The sequence below is a fragment of the Phoxinus phoxinus genome, assembly GCF_949152265.1.
Source record: "Phoxinus phoxinus genome assembly, chromosome: 3".
NCBI classification, from domain to species: Eukaryota; Metazoa; Chordata; class Actinopteri; order Cypriniformes; family Leuciscidae; genus Phoxinus; species Phoxinus phoxinus.
Genome location: NC_136878.1, coordinates 13,882,637 through 13,907,077, shown reverse-complemented (window position 1 = coordinate 13,907,077; position 24,441 = coordinate 13,882,637). Strand labels below are relative to the sequence as shown.

Here is a 24,441-nt window from a genome sequence, read left to right as displayed (position 1 = left end):
CCAGTATTGGTATCATGGGGGATGCCCTCTCCTGGTTCTGTTCATACCTCACGGATCGTCAACAGTTTGTACAACTTAATCACTTTAAATCGGCCTGTACGTTCTTGTCTCAGGGTGTCCCCCAGGGGTCAGTATTGGGTCCACTCCTCTTTATCATATATCTGCTTCCCCTGGGTAAGATCATGAGACACCACAAAATAAGCTTCCACTGTTATGCTGACGACACCCAGCTTTACATTTCATCTAAACCTTCATCTCCTTTTCCACCCACCTCCCTCACCAACTGTCTTCAAGACATTCAAATTTGGATGAACAGAAACTTTCTGAAACTCAATGCAAATAAAACAGAAATCCTGCTCATCGGCTCCAAATCCACTCTCTCACAACAGCAAAACCTCAATATAAACATCAATGATATCTCGGCCCCCCTTTCAACTCAAGTCAAAAGCCTCGGTGTTATTTCGGACAGTTCCCTATCATTCAAATCTCAGATTAAATCACTTACACGGACCTCATTCTTTCACCTCCGAAACATCTCCAGGCTTAGACCATCATTGACACAAGCCAGCACTGAAACCCTAATCCATGCCCTTGTCACGTCACGTCTGGATTATTGCAATTCCCTTTTTATTGGTCTCCCTGCTAAACTGATTAATAGACTCCAACTTATTCAGAACTCTGCCGCTCGAATCCTCACTGGTACCAGATCATTTGAACACATCACACCTATCCTTATCACTTTACACTGGCTCCCTGTTCACTTCCGTATTGATTTTAAGACCCTCCTCATCACTTACAAAGCACTCCATAATCTCGCACCCAGCTACATCTCTGATCTTTTATCCGAATATGTTCCTGCACGCTCACTCCGCTCATCTTCGACTGGCCTCCTTGTTACCCCCAAATTCCGCCTCTCCACCATGGGGGCTAGGGCCTTCAGTTGCGCTGCACCAAGACTTTGGAATGCCCTTCCTTCCCACATTCGACAGGCAGACACAGTAAATTTATTTAAAAAATTGTTGAAGACATATCTTTTTAAGAAAGCTTTTAATCTTTAGACATTTTAGCATTACATTGCCATAGTAACCCTCCTGATACTTTTTTATGCTTTCTTTTTGACGCTCAGCACTTTTTTTGAATTGGATTTGTCCTACTTGTAACATGTATTACTATGAATTTAATGTATTTCTATGTACCATCTTCTTTTATGCCCTCCGAAATATGTAAGATGTCCTTGAGTATTTAGAAAGGCGTCGGCCAAATAAAATGTATTATTATTATTATTATTATTATAACATGGACTGAGTAGGACTGTGAAATGGACATAATGCACGAGAGGAGGTATGGACTAGGGGACACAACTGTTATGTGTTAAGTGTTAAGTGTTAAGTGAAGCGAATGTGTCCTAAAAAAAAATTAAAAAAAAAAAAAGTTTGTTCAGAATCTGAGAATGTATGTAAAGGCAGCTCTATATCCTACTTCTGAAATTGTTTCTGAGTAGGCACTTAACTGATTTATTACACTGAAGCAATCTGTTTGTCTACTTCATAGAGTTTTGTTTTGATTACAGACAACACAACTGAGTTCATTAGTTAAAAAAAAAAAAAAGAAGTGATGTAATATTCAGAGTATATCAGTAAACCTGCACGTACTGTTTACGTCATTACGTCTGTATGGATATCAGGCGGAGGGATATCAACAGGTTGTTGGAAGCGAGGGCGAAGTTAGAGAGCCCGTGAATTAACGCACTGTATGCAACATTCGGTCTGATTATTTTGTAGACTAACCACAAAACACTACACTCCACTACAGATATTAAAAGTGTACTAGCAAAGACGTTAAAAAGCTGCACCTCCAAATCTGTCAGTACCCTACATGTTCCAATGGCATATTAGGCATATATGAACCAGTGAACCAATATGGGGATGAGCTAAACAAGATAATGAGACACAGGTGAATGTGATCAGTGATGATGAGTCCGGGCAGTGAGTTTGTGAGGGAGTGATAATAGTCTGATGTGGAGTGCCCTCTGGTGGTTCTCAAGGGCACTCCAGCTGGTGACCGTTACAGTTACACAAATACCTCAAGTTTTCTAGATCTTAAATTGAAGTGGGACAAATGGACTGAAATTGTGAACAAAAAAGGGACAGAAAAGACTACATTTCCTCTGGAAGTTGGTGTCATTTAATGTAAGTGTCTCAATACCGAAAGCATTTTACAATTCTTTTTTGAATCCCCTTTTTGTATCCCCTTGACAGGTTTATGAACAAATTTGCCAAACCAGATGTCTTTTTACATCACATCACAGTTTGAGCTATTACCTTCATGTCAGAGATTTCGGATGCCAGTATGACTAAAAACGTTAATAAAAGTCATACAATACTCTGAGTTTCAGAGTTACCAGCCACAAAAGAGCACTCATTTATAGGCTACAGCAAAATGCCTTATTCTGAAGTCACGATATAGGCTAGGCTAGTTCTCATCGGCATGTTCCCGGTCCCACAAAATAGCCTACGTCATCATCTTGTGAGTGAGATCGGTTCAGGTAGTCTACTGAAAGTTGTTTGCTGGTGGCTACTGTTGTAGAAACTGTGCAGCACGAAAATATTAAGATGTCGCGTAAGTTCATTGTTCTAGAGAAACTGCATCTCAGCTCAGCCCTTCGAAGGTACCTAACGTTAGGAATAATGTGTGTCATTTTTTACGATGTGCTGTGATTGTTTTGATATGCAAGGACGCCTGTAGCCTATGTTTAGATCAGTAGGCTATAGATCTTGGTCGCAAAGTTGCTTAACGCAGTGGCAATAGAGTAAACTTTATATTGTTCCTCTTAGTAGGCTACCTGACATTCAAAACAGTGATATTAATCTAGTAAATTATACAGAAAAAAATCCAGCACAAAAATGGTATTAAAACTAGCCCACATAACGCAGTGGCAATAGAGTAAACTTTATATTGTTCCTCTTAGTACCTGTCATTCAAAACAGTGACATTAATCTAGTAAATTATACAGAAAAAAATCCAGCACAAAAATGGTAATAAAACTAGCCCACAGAACTCAAAATTTAGGCTAATAATTTATTGATAATGTGATTTAGCAACAAAGATAGCCTACTGATCCTATCTTGTCATGTGCATCAATCTCAACATTTTTCTCAATATTGTTCTCAAACTGAACAGCCTTTATCTCTCATCTACTACACACCTGCTTAATATTATGAACCGGTTGCTGATGTTCCTTACCTGAGTTTTTTTTTTTTTTTTTTAAGAATATAAATTAGTTTTTCATTGGTGTTAAAAAAAAATAGGCCTACTTTAAATATACTTTTTATTTGCTTCTCATAAATATACTTTATGTAGGCCACTTCTCAGAAATATACTTAAAATTGTACTTAATAGGCTAGGCTACTTGACTTATATTGCCTACTGACAGAAAATACTTTAGTAGGCTACTTTAGTATAGGCTATAGCCTATTTGTACTCAAACTGAATCGAAATATACTTAAACTTATAAAAACTTTAAACTTAAGAATTCTATACTTGGATTGTTTTTGTGCTTACTCTTTTGATTGAGTAGCCTATTAAATACTTTTTCACAGTTTTACATAGGCTACTGTCTTATGAACTTACATTGTTTGAAAATATTGATTTTAAGAAAACAGATATGTTTCTAATTCTGAGTACCTGAATTTTCAAATCTACTTTAGCCTACTCTTTTCCTGTCATTGACTGAATTAAATGGGTGGAGTAAAGCTCCACCTCGCTGGATCTAGTGGGCGGGGCTTGAAGCGCTATCAATCCTGTTAATGTTAGTGCGAGTTCAAACGTAATGGGGAAAAAAATGAGTTTTGATGTGCAAGATGCTGGCATAGAAAATATTGCCTTATTTTTCTCTAATATTTGTCATGATTATGATTGATTATTTTCAGCATGGTCAGTATTGTTTTTTTGACATACGGCATAACATAAACATTGCTCACACTATGTGTGTGTTTCTAAAAACTGTTGAAACTTTGTATCTATGTAGGGGAGAGCGGGGCACAACCTAACGCTTTTTGACTTTAGCAGTTTGTGTTAACCTACTCAGTTCAGAGTATTATTATTTTATCCACATTAATTTCCCACATGTCTAGTACAATTATGTGGTTTTGTTTCATTAATACAGTGTATACTTTTTTATTGATTTACCCTGAAAGAATGGAAGTGAAATGTGACAACATGCCCCATAGGTGGGGCACATTGTAACCTGTGAGGGGCACATTGTAACATGACCATATGCTTAAAATGCTATCAGATCTAATAAAAAATATATATACAAAGCAAACTTAAATACAAGGCAAACTTTTCTCAATAAAATACAATTAAGTAGTTTTTTATATAAAATAATGGAATTTTTTAATAATTAAAAATAAATAAATGTTTGAGTTTGACAACCAACACACCGGAAAACGTACTCGGTTACCTAACGTAACCTCGGTTCTCTCTAGAAGAGGGAACGAGTACTGCGTAATGTAAAATTACGCACCGGGTAAAGTCATCTTTGCTCGAGATATGAAGCCTAAATTTATCCTTAAATTGTTATATATTGTCAACGCAGTGCAGCAGCAGGCAGACTTAGAGCAGGCTGTCTTGCGCACTCATTGGCTGCCTCGCGGCAACTGCAGCAGCCTGCCTGCTGCCGTCACGCGTCATAGCCCGTCAAAATGGGGGTGGCTTAGCGTATAAAAGGACGGCTCGGGCTGCTTACCTCTGGTTTTCATCGCCTGAAGCGAAATGAGCTCGGAGCGCGACACGGCAGGGAGCGCAGTACTCGTTCCCTCTTCTAGAGAGAACCGAGGTTACGTTAGGTAACCAAGTACGTTCTCTTACGAGAGTAAGATATTTTTTTCAATGTAAAATTACGCACCGGGAACCTCTTGTCAACGCCGTGTGCGCCAAGCATTCAGATGAATCCCAGGGGGGATCCCAAATAGGAACCGATGGGGGCCGTGGGGGATTCATCCTCATGGCTCCTCTAAGGAAGCGGATGATGAGCTCGTTCCTTCCTATCGACTGGCCGCGCGTCGACTCGGCGAACGCTGCGATGGCCGTGCTCGTTCTTTGAGCGTGGAGGGGGACCTGCCCATGTCCAACAGCTCTTGAAGGAAGCAAAGCACCCACGAAACTCCGCAAGTTTGTGGTTCTAAGCCTTTAGGCTTAGTTCTAAGCCTAAGCACCATTTAGTAAACACAGACCATTTAGACGCATAAAGCCGCCTGGTAGAGGGGGCTCTAGACTGCGTAATCGTGTTCACGACCCCTTCTGGCAGAGCAACGGGTACCCGTTGATTATCCATGCATGCAGAGACCATCGCTCTGGATGAGGATGCCAAATCGACCCGCCGCCTTGGGAAAGGAGGTCTTTGAGTGGGGGCTGGGGCTGAGTCTGACACGTCTGATTCTCCCATCGGGGGGCTATGAGGAGCACCGAATGACGCGTTTCCCTGATTCTCTTGATTACCTGTGGTAACATTGAGACCGGAGGGAGTGCATATAACGGGCATCTGGGCCATGTCTGGGCCAGAGCGTCCTCATTCTTCGAAAAGAACCTTGGGCAGTGGGCGTTGTCTTTCGACGCGAATAGGTCGACTTCTGCCCTGCCAAAACGGCACCACAATAACTGGACTGACTGTGGGTGCAGGGACCATTCCCCCGGGGGAACGTTGTCCCTGGACAGTGTGTCCGGGCCGTCGTTCAGGCGTCCTGGCACATGCGCGGCTCTGAGCGAGCGCAACGAGTTCTGAGCCCAAACGAGCAGGCGTTCCGCCAGATTGCAGAGGATTCTGAATCTGACAACCTTATTCAGGTTGAGCTTAGACCAAGAGCAGAGAAATACACCCACTCCAGCTCAACTTTAAATTACTTTCAGCGCCCCAAGTCAGACAGTCACAGCCTAGAGGTTTTTTACACATGACTGCAGTGTGTTGAGACCTCCATTTATATGTAGTATTCAAGTTAATCTAATATGCTTTTAACACAACATCTAGTCAACATCAGTGCTATTGCTATAATTTGGATGGTATAGTATCATGAGCCTCAATTAAAGTCTTGTGACACTCATGCCAGGCGTTATTGTTGTTGACGAGTTTCCGCATGACGATTGCTTTGGGCCGGGCCTAGTCAAAGTCCATGGCCGTTTTTTAGTCCCAGTCCGTCCCTGCCCAGCGGGATAAATGCCTCTTGCACCCGGCGCAAATCTAAAAGGGGTTGGTCTGAAGTAGCTTCTTTATAGGTGTGGTTTGGGCGTAACGTAAAATAAACCAATCAGAGCGTCCTCTCACATTCCCTTTAAGAGCAGGCGCGCTTGGTCCAACGCGGATTGTTATTATAACGGCGGATTTGCCAGGCGCACGCCAGGAGCGATTCACAGCCAAAGAGACTGACGTTCTCGTCAGGGCCGTAAAACACAGGGAAGTGACATTGGGGATGATGGGAGAAACCCACCCAAATTAGCTTCGGTTAAACAGGCGTATAATTTGGGTAAATGTGTAGCCTAATCTAGATTTTTCTTTTTTTAAAATCTAGATTGATTTTTTTTCACATCTTCACGGACACAACAATGATTTCCCTCGTGTGTTAATATTTTTCCTTGTAATAATGTATGATTTGCAAAAATGAAAACTGCTGCGTGTCTGTTTATTTTAGAGAAGTGTAGGCTATGCGTGTTAACACGCTACATTATGGCCTAGCACGCGCCCTTAAAATACCATACACCCAGCAAACACAGAATGTTGGCACAACGTACCCGACCTTCTAACAACGTTTTAACGTTTTAACAACATGGCCAAAAGGTTGCTTTAACTACGTTGTGTGGTGAAGGTTGTTACATCGTTGTCACAATGTTGACATTAAACCACTGTTCAGAGTCATTGCTTAAGGTTGTTTCGAGGGTGTCTGGACAACCACTGGACTACATAATGTCACTCCGACTCACTCGTCACTGCCCTGAAGCGCGAAAATCAGCCTTTTAAATTCCAACCACCTGTTGGGCATTGTGTTCTCATTCATCATCGAGCAGATAGGCCTATGTGAGTATTGCGCAGCTATCAAACACAACCTACAACTTTAATTTAATGTGACTAATGTAGCCTCGCTGTTTTAGGTTTTCATTTGATTTGTCCGCTATTTCGTCTCATTCGTTTCTTTGCTCCCCTGGATTTGTGGATGTTTCCCTGGTTACCGTCCTTTATCGCCGACAGGCCCCGACTTATTTAAGCCACTAGGGCCGGCTTCGGGCCAATTTTCACGTCATAGTTCACACGCGGGCCGGGCCTCGAGCCTGTTTTAGGCTTTTCCTTATTTTTATAGCCTATTTTAGACATGTATTAAAATTAAATATGAGAAGTTGACGATGGAAAAACAAACATAGAAAGACGTTTTATAACCTATCACACTGACATATGACTTACACATGACAGTCTGCTCACGCACACACACACACGCACGCGCACAGGTTTCCCGGCGGCACGACCCAAGATTCGCGAGACCGGCTCGGTCTGTTTTTAGTGTCCCCGCCAGCAGCAGAAGTAACTAGGCTAGCTCGTGTCTTCAGCGCAGCTGGTATAGTTAAAGAAAAAAGTACGACTGGATTAAAACCTTCCACTGTGGATGCTGTGATTTTTCTTCGCGATGCTCTGTAAGAGACTGTTCTTAGCCGTGTTAGGGGCTGTCTTGTTGTTTTTCGTTTGAAAACGACTTTATTAGTCAGTTGGAAACTATTCCAAACAAGAATGGCCATGTTCTGTAGTGAAGACTTGATTTTTGAGGTAAGATAATCTGCATGTTTGTTTTTAATTTAATTTAGTTTAATTTAGTTTAGATTGTAGGCTAGCTCATTTAGTTTGCGAGCGCTGTTGCGACTGTGAGCAGCAGAGCAGTTTGCCTCAGCTTTTAAAAAATTATAATAAACGTTTAAACTAACTGTCTTTGTGGCTGTCTTAAGCCTTAATGTGTTTTATATCTATGGATTTTATTGTAGCCAAGTAAAGTGTTGATTTGAGAGGCTAAATGGATCAAACATGTTTAACTCGCTGTGGACTGCTTGATCGTCATTAAAAAAAATCCAAACATTTGTCTAAATTAACTTAATATAGAAATGAAAAGAAACATAACTAACAAAACGGTGCTATTTTAATGGCTGCAAATAGCTAGTTTGCCCTAGGGCAGGCTACAGCTGTGATGAAGAAAAAAAAAGACTCGGGCTGATAATTCTGATGAACAACAACAAGGCATCATCCTCCTTCATCCTTAAAGGGGGGGTACAATGGTGTTTCATGTATTCAGAGTTGTTTACAGTGTTAAAGAGATGGATTCTCATGCTAATAATGGCCAAAGTTTGAAAAGTTATTTTGAACGAATAACAGAGAATTTCTGTGCTGAAAATCATACTTCCGGGTTGCAACACGTTTCGGCTGTTTTTTTTCTATCGTAGATCTAATGACGTAGACCAGAGTGGAACTCCTTATATGAGCATTGTTCTCGGAAAAGCGCGTTCACGCACACGTCGACCAGAGGAGAGAAAGACCGCGCTCATCGACGCGCTACTACCGGAAATCATCATTAGCAGCGCTAAATAGGAATGGTTGATGTCAAGAATGTCTCCAAAAAAGTGTGTTTTGGGATGTGAGGGAAAGTTTACCTTGTTCAGCTTCCCAAAGAACCCAGTGTTACTGGAACAGTGGATGCAGTTTGTATTTCCGGGACAGCAAAGGAGTGTGGCAAGTGCGGTTTTGTGTTCTGGTCATTTCAGTGACGAATGTTTTATTAACAAGGCCCAGGTCGTCGCTGGATTTGCAAACCGGTTGCAATTAAAACCTGGCGCGGTCCCAGTGATAAAACACCCCATTCATGTAAGTACAACGGTATCAGATTTATTTCTTGAGCTGGAAATCCCCGCTTGACTCTATAGCTCCGCCCACGCCCAGAATCAAGGACCTCGGCTTTTTCCGGATAGAATCGGAAAGCTGTATTTTTATTTTATAAATATGATGAAACTAAAGACTTTTTGGAGATATGAAGGACGCACTATTACTCTATAGGTACTCAAGATTAACATGAGATTGACTGAAACTAAGTATTTTACCCCCCCTTTAAGATCATTGGCAGATCAATTTTCCCAGCAAAGTGGTGTTGGTTCTCCTCCACCCACTCACAGGCCAGCTGAATGTTTCTCATCACCGCTGAGTCCTGTGTGCAATATAAATACATAAACAAACAAATCACACAATACATAAACATTCCCTCTACATAGGCTACATAGATTTCTGGTGTTGGTGATCTCCATGACATCTGACTCAGGTGTGACTTCCATGTCATCTGGATTTGGTGGGTTTTGTTCCTGGGTGACTAGTTGTGGGACTTGACTGTGGGAAGTTACAAACATTTGAATGTTTAGGCATGCATTGCTTTATTTTTTATATATTGCCTGCATGTTGGAAATGCACAGTAGGAGGTTTTAATCAAACGTGTAGTTATATAATTGTTAGAGGGAATGTCTATAGCACCACCACTTCCTGATTATAAGTAGGCCTATGTCAGACTGGTAACAGATAGCAATTTAAAATCTTAATCGTTTTTTAAATTTTGTTTATAGTGTTCTCACAGTCCTTTTTACTTTACAAGTAACCATAAATTGATGCAAACTCACCGCAGCAAAATCAAATGGCTTTGTGAGCATAACATACAGTAGGGTACATTCTAAAAAACAAAAACAAAACTATATTAACAAATGTGGTGTTTAGGACACAGACACAGCTGTACAGCAAATATAAGGCCACTAACCATCAGCATGAATATCCCACAATCAATTCCTCATAGCTGAAGAGGGGAAGCCTGTTTATTATGGACAATATACAAGTAGACCAACTACAGTAGCGGTCACATCCGGTGATTGTTTTTTGTTTAAGTAAAGTCTTTATGTTTTGTTTATAGTTTTGTTAAAAACATGCACTTGGTTTAATCAATTCACATTCAGTGGGTTATTTGTGACAACTGAGTTCTGCATTCTTTCTTAATAGGCTACTCCACTACAGATATTAAAAGTGTACTAGCAAAGAAGTTAAAAAGCTGCACCTCCAAATCTGTCAGTACATGTTCCAATGGCATATTAGAAATGTGATTAATATTTCAGGGGGTCAGAAAATAACAATAACATTAATAGTCATGTTGAGACAACGATAAATGTAAGATTAAGTTATCTTCCGAGAGGTTCTCTCGTACTGCGTAACGCCCCGGGTAAAGTCATCTTTGCTCGAGATATGAAGCCAACAATGTATCCTTAAATTTGTATATATTGTCAACGCAGTGCAGCAGCAGGCAGACCTAGAGCGGGCTGTCTTGCACGCTCATTGGCTGCCTCGCGGCAACTGCAGCAGCCTACCACTGAGCCGGGCGTAACGTCACGCTTCGCGCCCTCACGCTGGAGAAGCCGCCGCCGTCGAAACCAGCGACCAGCTAGCTTAGGAAAGCGTCTGAGGAAGCCGGCCGTCTTCGCCACCTTCAACCATCCGTGCCTGCTACGCTATCCGGCGACAAGTATCCTTTTCAAACTAAGATCTCTCCGTGAGCTCGCCGCCACGACTCGCGTGCTAAAAGAGCAAGGTGTTTGTTGCAAAGTGCCTTGATTTTCCCGTGCCGAGCCGCGCTCAGCGACGGAGACCACCACGTGATCTGCGCTCTCTGCCTGGGCCATGAACATGCAGCCCTCGCTCTCGAACAACTAGGCCTCGAGTGATCTTCGCCGTTGGCCCCCACGCCTAACCGGCTCGACGGGTGCTTTCTACCTAGCCGCCGCCTAGCGCCCGCTTCTAGGACAGCACCCTTACTGCCAGAGCTCCACGCCGAGCTCTTGAAATCGTGGAACGCTACATTCTCCGCGAGACTCCGCTCGCCTGCCTCCTCGACTCTCTCCCACGTGGACGGAGCCGTTGAGAAAGGTTACAGCCGGATTCCCCCAGTGGAAGAAGAGGTCGCAGTGCATCTTTGCCCGCCATCTGCAAAATGGCGCTCAAAGTCTGCCCTCCCGTCTAAAGCCTGCAGGACCACTTCAGCCCTTGTCAGCCGCGCTTTCGCCGCCGCTGAACAGGCAGCTTCCACCCTGCTCTCTATGGCTGTCCTTCAGATCCTCCAGGCCGTCCTCCTCCGCCATATGGACGAGAAGGGCCCGGTTCAGGATGTCGTTACGGATCTGCGCAGCGCGACGGACCTTTCCCTCCGCCCCACCAAATCCGCAGCCCAGGCTATGGGAAGGTGCATGGCCTCACTCACGGTTACGGAGAGGCACCTCTGGTTGATGCTCGCCGACATGAGCGAATCTGAACGTGCTGTGTTCCTCATACCCCACTCTCTCACGCCGGTCTCTTTGGCCCAGCGGTAAGCGGGATTGTGGACAATCACTCTGTTGGCCGCCTGTTTCTCACTTATCTGTGTCCCCCGGGGCGTTCCCCCCTGGGATTAATGTAGTGAATGCTTGGTGCACACGGCATTGACAAGGGGTTCCCGGTGCGTAATTTCATTACGCAGTACGAGAGAACCTCTCGTAAGAGAACATACTCGGTTACCTAACGTAACCTCGGTTCTCTCTAGAAGAGGGAACGAGTACTGCGCTCCCTGCCGTGTCGCGCCCCGAGCTCACTTCGCTTCAGGCGATGAAAAACCAGAGTTAGCAGCCCCCGAGCCGTCTTGTATATGCTAAGCCACCCCCATTCTGGCGGGCTTTGACGCGTGAGGGCGCGAAGCGGTAGGTGGTAGGCTGCTGCAGTTGCCGCGAGGCAGCCAATGAGCGCGCAAGACAGCCCGCTCTAGGTCTGCCTGCTGCTGCACTGCGTTGACAATATATACAAATTTAAGGATACATTTTTGGCTTCATACCTCGAGCAAAGATGACTTTACCCGATGTGTAATTTCATTACGCAGTACTCGTTCCCTCTTCTAGAGAGAATCGAGGTTACGTTAGGTAACCGAGTACGATTTTATATACATCTCAAAGTTCAGTTTATCTTTAAAGTACAGTTTTCTTACAGTGAGAGAAGTTGTACAGATAGTTCTAACGGACTAGATCTAGCGAGGTGGAGCTATTAACGCTCTTAACCATCTTCTGAAAGAGTAATCTCAGGATAAAAAACGAATTACGAATAAAACAAACAATTACGCAAATGTAAAATAACGCGATCATCAAACCTTAAACAGCAATAAATCAGAATTGCCAAAAATATTAACCTAACGAATGAAATGTCGATCCCAGAAGAGAAAGCGACTTTGAAGCTTTGTTGATGGACTCGATCTACTCCATCGGTGTTTGATCGTTGTTCTGAATCCGATCCGGCCGTTGTCTTTAACAAAAAAAAAAGGGTTTTGTTTTTATGAGATTTGTCCACATTCAAGTGTTGATTAAAAAAATAATGCCTGAAGCTATAAAAAAAAAATGAAATGGAAAAATTTAAAGTAGCCTACTGTATATTTTTCAAGTTTAAAAAAATAATAGCCTACCTTATAGGAACATATAGGCTATACTTATAGTTTACTATTTATATATTATTTTGCACTTTAAGTATGATGTTATGTTCAGTTAAAGAAAATTCTAAAAATAGAAATTACTAACTAGTATTTTTTGAGAGTAGGCTATACTTAAAAGTGTACTTTCATGAACTAAAAAATGTGCTACAAGTATTTGACTAGTAAACTATCAGCTATAAGTTCACTTGTAGTATAGTTGCAGTACAAATGAAAAACTTAGTTGTAAAATAGTTGTGTACTCAAAGTTGACTACTTTTACACTTAAAGTATTAAAAATGGGCCAATTTAGTATTGATACAGTACACAGAACCAGTTCTAAAACTTTGCGACAGCCAGGTGCCTACTTTGTACGATTGTACGGTTTTATTTCAACGCTTGCTATATACTGCATAAATGCAGAAACATGCTTAAAAGCAGGATGTGCTGAAGGATGTGGAACAGTCATTGGCTGTTGCTGTTTTAAGTACTTAATACCTATGTTTGTAAAGCCCCACCTTAGCCAGGCTTTTGTTTGTTTTTTAAATCGCTCCCGTAACATAACAAACTTTTCTTGTCAGATATTTTCACTCTCTTTTTCCACCTCAATCCATCAAGTGAATACAGACACAAGACCCAGCTGCATGATACGTCAATAATGCGACTCCGTCAGAGTGTTCATTTCTTCCTTTTGGGCATGTTTGTTGGCTTATCACTGAGTGGGTATGTAAAATCTTTTTGGAAATCTGTAGCTGATATTCTCACACTTGTTTTGATTCTATTTACTAAATGTAATTTTCATATTTTTTTGTAGTGAAATTAGTGACTAACACAATTTGACACGTTTAGAAATAATACTTAAAGCATTTAGCCTTTTTTCTTTTTATAAGCTAGCTTGATAGTTAGTTATTTGATCACTGAGGTAAAATGCGTTTTCTATAGACTGGTTTAAAGGATAATTCCGGTATTTAACACCTTGAGTCTATATTGTAGTTTGTTTTGGATGAACAAGAGTGGTGGACAACATTTTTTTGACAATGGTTCCTCTCTCGAGTTTTTGACTATAAAAGAATTGGCCATGGACCCATTTAACATTGGAGTCAATGTGCATGTCCGAAAATGTCATTAAAACAACCTTTAACATTAGTTTTTAAAACTGTGCAACTCACCAAGTGATTAGTGATGTTAGTTGATGTTACAGAAACAAAAAGTGTTGCGAAATACAGTTTCTGTCGTGTTTTATTCGTCATTTTGTAAAATCCCATTGAATTCTGTTGAAGGACTAAGTGCTCGTTAATATATATGCGCTACCGGAAACGGAAAGGGGGCTGTTTACATTTGGTCGATGTAGTCTTTTTGCTCGGTTCCGTTTCTCATAAGGCTAGCGAGCAGAGCTCTTTACCGCAGTTTTTGACCGCACAAATTCTAACCATATTGAAAGACGTGACCACTGACCAGTGCAATATGAAGTTGAACTCGACTGTGACCGTGAGTGTCCCGCGAGACATAAACATCGGTTATCGCCATCAAGTGGTCGGGAGTGTGCTAACGCTTCAGATTCAAATATTGAGCGGAAGTTACACGGTTCTGAAAAAATAGTTCCACAATAGCAAAATAAACGGATTGGAATCATATATTGCGATGATATATTGTTTATAATCATCAACGAACACCATTAACCACTCGGTGAGTTTAACAGTTTTGTAAACGAACATTATTGGCTGTTTTAATGACATTTTCAGGCATGCACATTGACTCCAATGTTAAATGGGTCCATGGCCAATTCTTTTATAGTCAAAAACTCGAGAGAGGAACCATTGTCAAAAAAATGTTGTCCACCACTCTTGTTCATCCAAAACAAACTACAATATAGACTCAAGGTGTTAAATACCGGAATTATCCTTTAAGCTCAGATCTCCCTAAACAAACACAAAACCAGTAAGTATTCATTACTAAATGCAGGTCTCAGAAGACATGAAGTGTTATTCTCAAAGATATAAGTAATCATACAGACAGCCAGTGAGGTTATCTCCCTTCCCTCATGTTCCAATGAAACTTTAAAGCCTATGTGATGTTCAAATGTTCTCACATGTATTTGAGAAACCAAATATATGAGCAATCGACCAAATGATGGAACATTTGAAAAGACATTCATAGGTGTGTTTAATGGGAAATTGTGGATGCTCTTAAGTTAAATGATTCAGGAAAGTCAAATAAAACAAATATGCTTTATAAAGCCAGGTATTAAAAGCCAAGAGGTTCCTGCTGAAAGTAAAAGACATTGGTGCTAATGGAGCTGATAGATGAGACCCTTTTTAATTGGTTTAAAATAGCAGACGAGCAGCAAGTTTTCAGAGTGTTTATTTAATTTATTACATTTGTTTCTCTTACGAGAGGTTCTCTCGTACTGCGTAATGTAAAATTACGCACCGGGTAAAGTCATCTTTGCTCGAGATATGAAGCCAAAATGTATCCTTAAAGTCCCTGTAAAGGCAATTCAAAAAAAAAATTCTAAACACATTATAAATGTTAGAAATGTATTGCTAAAACATATTACAAAGACTGTGAACTGCGAAGTACTGAATTGTGGAGTTAGACCGTTAAACAGTTTTTCACCATTGCTATTTTCCGGATTTTTTGGGCGGGGCTAAAACGGGGGCTCGATGACGTACTGGAGCCCCTGAGCTCCTGGACACGCCCCTACTTTATGACGCACTGGAGCCCCTGAGGCTGGCCGCTCACTAACAATATAAACAGAGCCCAATCGCATCAGTTTGGCGCTCAATCGCGAGTTACTGTCAGTACTATTATTACTACAGCCTACAGTTTGCTAGTTAGCTATGCCTTCGTCACGGAAATGCGTATCTGGATGCAATCATGTACGAAACAGATCGGTGTCCTTATTCAAATTTCCTAAAAACGATCACATCAAGAAGAGGTGGATTCATTTTGTGAAGAGCCACCTTGATGGAGAGCTGAGGATCACCACCAAAACCCGCCTCTGTAGTGATCCTTTTACACGGGATAGTTTTATAAACTTTACTGGTGAATGGGGCCGAACCGACTATCTCCCGCCTCGGCCGTCATCCTCCCGTCGCGCCGACACCTGGTGCCATCCTCGGCAGTGCGTGCCCACCAATGAGGGTAAGCTGCCTTGTGTGCTTATGTTATAATTATAGTAGGTAGTCCACAGTAAGTACACAATTCTGCAACCCTCTAACGTGATTTTTTTTGTTTATTTATATGATCAATATGATTCCTTAGTCAAGTAATTTAAACTATTATCTGTTCACAAAGCAGTCCCTTAGTTCCGACCACAAAAGAGACCGAGTCTTTCATGCATAAAGTCACTCGAGAAGTTGGATGTCAGTCAGACAGGTTTCAGTGCAGCCGGCGGACACGCCCCCAGCGTTTGAGAGCAGAGACCACTGCTCATTTTTTCAAGATTTTGATAGCTTATTTTATGTACTTGCCGGCTTTTTTTATCATTCAAATTTGGCTGGGTGGCTAATAACACATTTTTCTGTGATATGACAAACTCAGAACACATACTTAATTTTGACTTTACAGGGACTTTAAATTTGTATATATTGTCAACGCAGTGCAGCAGCAGGCAGACCTAGAGCGGGCTGTCTTGTTTTGCCTGCTACGCTATCCGGCGACAGAAGTATCCTTTTTGAAAAGCAATATCTCTCCGTGAGCTCACTGCCACGACTCGCGTGCTAAAAAAGCGAGGCGTTTGTTACAAAATGCCTCGATTTTCCTGCGGTTCATACCGAACCGCGCTCCGCAATGGAGACCGCCACGTGATCTGCGCTCTCTGCCTGGGCCATGAACATGCAGCCCTCGCTCTCGCTTCAGGTGGCTGCATCCATTGCTAAGGACTGGCAATGTCGACCCTGCGGGCTTGACTTGCCATGTTTGACGGCGAAGCTGTCGCTCCGGCTCTCTCCAGTGGCCCGCGGAAGAAGCGCCGTGCCCAGAGACTCCCGGAGCTCGTCACACGCGAACGCTCGCCGGAACCTTCCCCTCGAGCTTCGCGTTCCCCTTCGCTCGCCGCCCCCCACACTTTCGAGCCTGGACCGTGACGAGCATGAACCCAGAAGTAGCACACCTACTTCGCGCAGAAATAGCAAAACTGTTGTGCAAGGGGGCAATAGAGCCGGTACATCCTTCTATGAGCGAGTCAGGCTTGTACAGCCATTATTTTCTCGTACCCAAGAAGGACGGGGCGCTCAGACCCATTCTAGATCTGAGACGTTTGAACAGAGCTCTCATGAGGAGACCGTTCAAAATGCTCACGACCAGACAAATCCTCGTGCAAATTCGCCCGAGGGACTGATTTATTTATCTCGATTTGAAAGACGGGTACTTTCTGATCCAGATCATACCCCGTCACAGGCCATTCATCCCCGTCACAGCCCATTCGACGGTCAGGTATATCAGTACACCGTCCTACCGTTCGGCCTGTCATTAGCACCCCATACATTTACAAAGTGCATGGACACGGCTCTCGCTCCCCTGAGGGGTCAGGGGATGCGAATCCTGAACTATTTGGACGACTGACTGATTTTGGCACAATCAGAGGCGGAACTGTGCTACTCAGTCATCTGGAAAAGCTTGGGTCTCACGGTCAACTGGACCAAGAGCTCACTGCTGCCCCGTCAGTCAACCTCTTTTCTGGGAATAGAGCTCGACTCGGTGGCGATGACGGCCCGCTTGTCAAAACAGCGCGCGCGCCGTGTTCAGCGTCTGGCCGCATCTTTCCAGGAAGGCAGTGTTTTTCCCCTGAAAACGTTTCAGAGAATGCTGGGCTTTATGGCTTCAGCCGCAGCAGTGCGCCGGCTGGGTCAATTGCGTATGCGCCCTCTGCAACGCTGGCTGATCGCTCGTGTACATCACTGAGCCTGGGCCTCCGGTGGTTCGCGAATCAGAGTGACTCAGAGCTGCGTTTCAGCTCTGCAGCCCTGGATAGTGACCGACTGGTATCAGCAGGGAGTGACAATGGTAGAATTCTCGTACCGAAAATTTATCTCGACGGACGCCTCCAGGTGTGGGGCGGTATTTTCGAGGGCAGACCGGTCTTTGGCCTCTGGTCAGACACAGAGAACGCCTCCATATAAACTGTATGGTTTATGGAAAGACAAGTCTTTCCAAGATTTTCGATATACACGGGAGAATTGATATTGGCCTATAATTACCAAATTCCTTGGAATCCCCGGATTTAAAAATTGGTATAACCCTAGCAACTTTCAAATCCCGAGGGACAATTCCAGTTTTCAGAGACAGCCACAGAATATGAGTAAGAGGTTTAAGAATATAGTCAATTGTCTCTTTAATAAGAACACTTTAAAATTCCATCATGACCATGGGCTGCATTTTTAAGTGATAAAATAATATTACGAACCTCTTAAACAGTTGGTCAAAATTACATAATGGAGGATATTGACCTTTGATTAAAGAACAAGGATGTATATCCGAACCATTAATGCTAGATGCTAGTTCAGAACCAACCGATATAAAAAAAAAATCATTAAAGCCATTAGCAATATCAACAGGGTTAGAGAGAACCCCTTTCTTACTGTTCATTACTACAGGGGCAGTAAATGGGGATTTAGTACGGTTCAGGAAGTGATTAATGAGGTGCCATGTTGTCTTAATGTTTTTAGAAGCTTGTGCAAATTGATTTGAATAATATGCTTTCTTTGCTTTTCTTACTAAAGATGTGAAGTGGTTTTTACATTTCTTAAAAGTTTCAATATTAATTGAAGAAGGGTTAAAAATAAACCTCCTATAAAGTTTTTTTTTTCCGGGAAAGCTTTTTTAATTCATCAGACATCCACGGCTTTCCTTTAGAGTATTTATTTCTGGATTTTGTACTCCTCAACGGAAATGATAAATCTAAGGCCTTATTAAAAAACTTTAAGAATAAACTGTATGCACTATTAACGTCTTGTGACACAAGTACCTCATCCCATATGATATTGCCAATGGCAGACTTAAAATGATCAATACTATTTCTAGAGAATTTACGATATCTTTTTGGCCCATTCTTAGGATAGCTAGACATTAGTTGGCAGGATTGGATAAACTGGAAGACAGTCAGAGACATCACACATCAGGAGGCCTGAAGTGACCTCAAAATTATAAGAATTAAACAAAATATTATCAATAAGAGTAGCAGATGAGGAAGTGATTCTAGACGGTTTAGTAATAAGAGGAAAAAAATTAAAAGAATGTAGTGCATTTAAGAAATCAACTGTTTGTGTTGAATCACATTTAAGTAGATTAATATTATAGTCACCAAGTAAGAAACATAATTTGCTTTCTTTAGTTATTAACTCGTGTTGATTGAAATGCATCGATAAATGTATTATGGTCTGAATCTGGTGGTATATAGATGCATCCGATCAGAATGCTCTTACCATTGAATTGCTGACAAGATGGATTTTCAATAAATATAGACTCTGTGTTAGTGGTATCAAATTCTATACTAAGATTATCTCTAACACCAGCATCAAACGAATTCAAAACATATAGAGAGACACCCCCTCCTCTTTTATTTTTTCTACAAGAATGAAATTATACATAATTAGGTAGGGGGAATAAAGAAAATACATCATCAGTCAGCCAATTCTCAGAAAAGGCCAAGACTGAGAAGGAAAAACTTAAGGTAGACAGGAAGATACTCAATTCATCATGATTTTTAGACATACTACGAATATTCCAATGGAAAGTAGAAAAAAGATTTTTTAGAAAGGTTTAAGGTTTGATGCAATGAGTTTACTTGCCCTTCAGAGTAATAATTACAAGACAGTTTTGCTAAATTTAAATTAGGTTGATTTACATCAGGATTAAAGAAACTATCATAGATACCACAACTGTCTATATTCTGCTCAAATGGGTTAAAAATGAAAGAGTTATCATCAAAGATGGGCAAGTCAATAGAAGCCATAGAAATTAAAGTGGCAAGAGAATCGACACAAACTCACGTGAAAAAAACTGGCTGTCCCCTGGTTGAGAAGGCCTCCTACTTCAACAAGACTAATAACCAGAGTTAACTGAATATTCCATCTGTCCCAGAGAATTAGATAATCATCGTCCATAATCAACGGCACAAAAAAATTAAAATAAAAAGTAGTAGGTCCGCACATCCACAGCTCATATTGTGACTCAACTCTAATCCTCATTTGTACAAGTTCAATTCGTCCATTTCCTTCACCATCACTGCTCTTTCCTCTTCTGGTGTTTCTCCAATCGTTCGGATATAAACTTTACCATTCCGAGACCAGGTCGCTTTGATCTTTTTAGCCTTTTTCAATTGCCGCGCTGCATAAGCAATATTCCTTACTACCGAGAAATTGGATATTTGGAATTCCAGGGTCTCCGTCTCAGCAGTTGTGTCATCAGCATTGTTTCCCGCAGCAACTTTGGAATAGGCACGGTGTCATGTTTTCAATCCAGAGATAATCAGATCATCCATACGGTAATATTGCTCTACATCATCCAGTCTCTTTTCCAATTCTTTGATCTGATCGTCTTTCTTCTTTAGTTTAATTTTATAGCCGCTCACCTGAGCTTGTAGTAGATTCACCTGTTTCTTGAGCTGCAGGATCTCCGTTTGTTGCGTTGCGATTTTGCCGACCTCTAGTTGGATTGAGGCCAGAGTTTTTTTAATATCTTCCATACTGACGATAACGTAAGCTTTCTCGTTGTTGTAATACTAAACAGGCACTTCGGTCACTTTTGCTTGGTTTCTCTGGAGGATCAAATCCCCTGCGGAGAGAATACTGCCAGCTCAAACATGAGCTGAACATGAACATGAACACACACTCGCTTTACGAGCGCCATCTTGGATGAGTGAAATAATAATAGCAGTACATGTGTAAGCCCACTCTGTTGGCCGCTTGTTTCTCACTTATCTGTGTCCCCTGGGGCGTTCCCCCCTGGGATTCATGTAGTGAATTTTAATTTTAATTTTACATTACGCAGTACGAGAGAACCTCTCGTAAGAGAACGTACTCAGTTACCTAACGTAACCTTGGTTCTCTCTAGAAGAGGGAACGAGTACTGCGCTCCCTGCCGTTTCGCGCCCCGAGCTCATTTCGCTTCAGGCGATGAAAAACAGAGGTAAGCAGCCCGAGCCGTCCTTTTATACGCTAAGCAACCCCCATTTTGGCGGGCTATGACGCGTGAGGGCCTGACGTCACGCCCAGCTCAGTGGAAGGCTGCTGCAGTTGCCGCGAGGCAGCCAATGAGCGCGCAAGACAGCCCGCTCTAGGTCTGCCTGCTGCTGCACTGCGTTGACAATATATACAAATTGAAGGATAAATTTTGGCTTCATATCTCGAGCAAAGATGACTTTACCCGGTGCATAATTTTACGCAGTACGAGAGAACCTCTTCTAGAGAGAACCGAGGTTACGTTAGGTAACCGAGTATGTTTTCTACTACTGTTGAGCTAGTGGGTCATTTTCCATGCCCACTGTCATGTATGTATGTAGTCTATAAATAATTTCATCTGAAATATTATGTGTAATTTTATGTAGTTATAAATGGACTCAAGTGTACAATATTCATGGAATGTGCCAAAAATGTAAAAGTTTTAAAGGCTTAAATTGTGTTTTATATTATATTGTTAAACACAACATCTAAAGACGACACCACAATGGAATGGAAGTCATTTTTAAAAGAGCTTGTCCTGTTTGATTAGCTGACCAGTCTGAAGCATAATTTATGTTACTTTTATTTCTCTGTAAAAAAATGTTTTATATAGATTTCCTTCTTTCACAATTTAAGATGAAATAGGAGCTGTGCATATAGGCTAGTATTTACTTTGAGCCCCTGAGGTTGACAAACTACATTTTTGAAGGTTCAGCACCTACCTCCACCATTGAGGGACAATCTTAAAACCTATACTTAAAACTTCTACTAAAAAGATTGTGAGGGTGTCTACACACATTTCCAAAATATCTTTGCTTATGTGATTATGTCTTCTCTCACAGGCTCATTTTATTGAGTTACACTTCCAGTTGGTTTAGGTAAGTTAGCCTACTGTACGTTACGTTTTCAGTCTAAATAAAACAATAATTTGTGTGTGTGTGTGTGTGTGTGTGTGTGTGTGTGTGTGTGTGTGTGTGTGTGTGTGTGTGTGTGTGTGTGTGTGTGTGTGTGTGTGTGTGTGTGTGTGTGTGTGTGTGTGTGTGTGTGTGTGTGTGTGTGTGTGTGTGTGTAGAAATCAACAAACTGACGAATTAGGGTAAGTATATACTCAATGCATACAGTCATAAATTAGTTCTCTCTTCAACTTATACATAAAAGTGTGTGTGTGTTTGTTTGTTTGTCTGTTTGTTTGTTTGTTTAATACACAGTGGGACAGACATTGTCTCTATGACACCATGGTTAGCCCCAGTTGTTTGGGAGGGAACCTTTGACTCCATACTGATTGACTCCATCTTCAAACAACAAAACATCACTATAGCGACCACTGTCTTCGCTTTGGGAAAGTAATAAAGTTACTTCTCAAACTCTCAAAATAACTCTTTTTCTCTCTGTCTATTATTTATCAATATTCTTGGGTGACTTTGTGATGTCTTTAGATTTTGGTATGGAAGTATTTTGGGTCAAATCACACCTCATATTCACATTCTCATGCTGGCTTCCTATTACAACAACAGGACCAAATTTACATCACCGTTGTAAAACTTGTTCACTTTGTTTGGAGCATGATTGCATTACATAGCCACAACTAAACGCCATTTGATCTTCACACAAAGCGTCAAATCTATATCTCTGATACTGCATTTTTGTGAGGCAGAATCAGAGAGATGTATATTTGAGATGTCTGATTTTTTTTCAGCAGCCATTACTCCAGTCTTCAGCGTCACGTGGTCAAACAGAAATCATTCTAATATGCTGATTTGATACTGAAGAAATGTTTCTATTATTATAAATTGATAAAAGTTGAAAAGCGTACCGGTACACGCATACAATTTATGTTTTTCAGATACACACGTTTCCTCAAAGATTTTCTGGAGTCAGCGGAGGAGCATTACTTTGTTGGATTTCGAGTGCATTACTACTTGTTTACGGATCAACCAGAAGCAGTTCCTGAAGTAAAGATGGGTGAAAATCATCATTTGACTGTTCGGAGGGTTCCGAGTTTGGACAGATGGCAGGACATAAGTATGGGCAGGATGGAAATAATAGAAAAACTAATAAAGAACGAACTGGCCAATGAAGCTGACTATATTTTCTGCCTGGACGTGGATGCAAAGTTCTATGGCCGCTGGGGGGCGGAGTCTTTGGGTCGTCTGGTCGGTGTGATACATCCTTGGTTCTTTGATTATCCAAGAGATCAATTCTCATATGAGCGTAGACCAGAGTCTCAAGCATTCATTCCAGCTGGGGAAGGTGATTATTATTACACGGCTGCTGCATTTGGTGGCTCATTGGCTGATGTACATCATCTCACCAAAACTTGCTGGGAACAGCTGAACATTGACATTGCAAACTCCATTGAGGCGATATGGCACGAGGAGTCTCACTTGAACAAGTATTTCCTTTATACCAAACCCAGTAAACTTCTCTCTCCTGAATATCTGTGGCGGGACATCAGTATCAGTGCAGACCAAGTAAAAATAATTCGCTTCTCTCACGTAGCTAAAAACTATGCAGAAGTTCGTCCAAACTTCTAGCAAGTTTTATTCATCATGTTTCACAAAAAAGCATAATTTCCCTATCCCTTAGTTTTGAGACATAAACTGGTCAAACTGGTTAAACAAAGCATTGTGAACGATTTGTAGATAACAAATGGCAAGCACATTACGGTTCCACAGGGAAATTAGTTCTGAATTTGAGTGAATATGTTGAATACCTTTGTTAAATCCTGATAAAATAATGTGGAATAATATTTTTCAGATGTCTGATTGATAAGTTAATAAAGATGCTATGTGTGTAATTTAAGGTTCTTGTGAGCTGTGAATCAGTAATGACAATAAAAATATTTCAGGCTACATTGCAAATCGCATTTGTAAGTTTCCTAGCAGGAAAATATCTTAACATTCTTAAAACAACATTCCTTTACCCGAGAAGAAAATGGCATAAAATATTCATTCTTGCTTTTTTGCAGTTTGTCTTGGTCTATTTGCAGATATTTCTGTCCCCCACTTGTTTTAAACAAACTTCATTTAATATTCTATTTGTTTATTATCCAGTGGATAAGACACAATCAAGTCTCATTTACTTCAAGTTCAAACTACCAAAAAACATACATTACCTTTATCATACACCCAAACAGTAACACTTGTAAAAATGGTTATGCATATGAAAAATGTACCTACTGTTTATTTTAGAATTGATAAATAAGACATAATTTAAGTTTAAGCATGTTTTCGAAAACATTTCCAATTCATTGAATATCCCACAAGCTGTAATTTTGCCTTTGTTACATTTCACATGTGTTGCATTTGCAAAGTTTGTACTGCAATATTAATTAAATACCACAATATATACCACAATATATGTGTGCACTGTACAGTCCTGAGATTGTATTGCAACTTGCTGCTCCTGTAATTCAATCCTCTTATTTGTCCATGTCTTATAACTACTGAGCAGTTACAGAAAACCTTAGAATGTCTACTTAAATCAGAATAAATAATTAAACAGCGCTATGGCACCCTATGAAAAATAAATATATTATATTGTATTTAAAATACATTTATTTCATAAATATGGACATGTCTGTACTAACTGAAATACACTGTAACTGTAAATGTAGTTATTTCATGCTTTCATCGAGCACAAAAACTCAGTGCACAAATTAATTTGTAAAGTAGTAGGCTATACCTTTACAAATGCAATTGGGGAAGGATGAAATATTCATCTTTAAGAAAGTACAATGGGGTTCTTAATTC

At 41.1% G+C, this 24,441-nt stretch overlaps 1 protein-coding gene across 11 annotated transcripts; it reads left to right on the top strand.

Annotated features, from left to right (window-relative positions):
* Positions 1 to 1,968: 1,968 nt before the first annotated feature.
* gbgt1l1 (globoside alpha-1,3-N-acetylgalactosaminyltransferase 1, like 1) lies at positions 1,969 to 24,188 on the top strand. Of its 11 annotated transcripts, XM_079606802.1 has the most exons (6): positions 2,004 to 2,189; positions 2,259 to 2,545; positions 13,109 to 13,250; positions 21,532 to 21,567; positions 21,898 to 22,032; positions 22,533 to 24,188. In XM_079606802.1, exons 2-6 carry the CDS (start codon positions 2,488 to 2,490, stop codon positions 23,221 to 23,223), a joined length of 1,062 nt encoding a protein of 353 aa, XP_079462928.1. In that variant the 5' UTR covers positions 2,004 to 2,189; positions 2,259 to 2,487; the 3' UTR covers positions 23,224 to 24,188. The 11 variants fall into 11 exon arrangements, with proteins under 11 accessions (XP_079462937.1, XP_079462928.1, XP_079462933.1 ...); XM_079606807.1 differs by lacking the exon at positions 2,259 to 2,545 and having other exon boundaries at positions 2,010 to 2,189; XM_079606810.1 differs by lacking the exons at positions 2,259 to 2,545; positions 13,109 to 13,250 and adding an exon at positions 21,762 to 21,785 and having other exon boundaries at positions 2,100 to 2,189.
* The last annotated feature ends 253 nt before the right edge of the window (positions 24,189 to 24,441 follow it).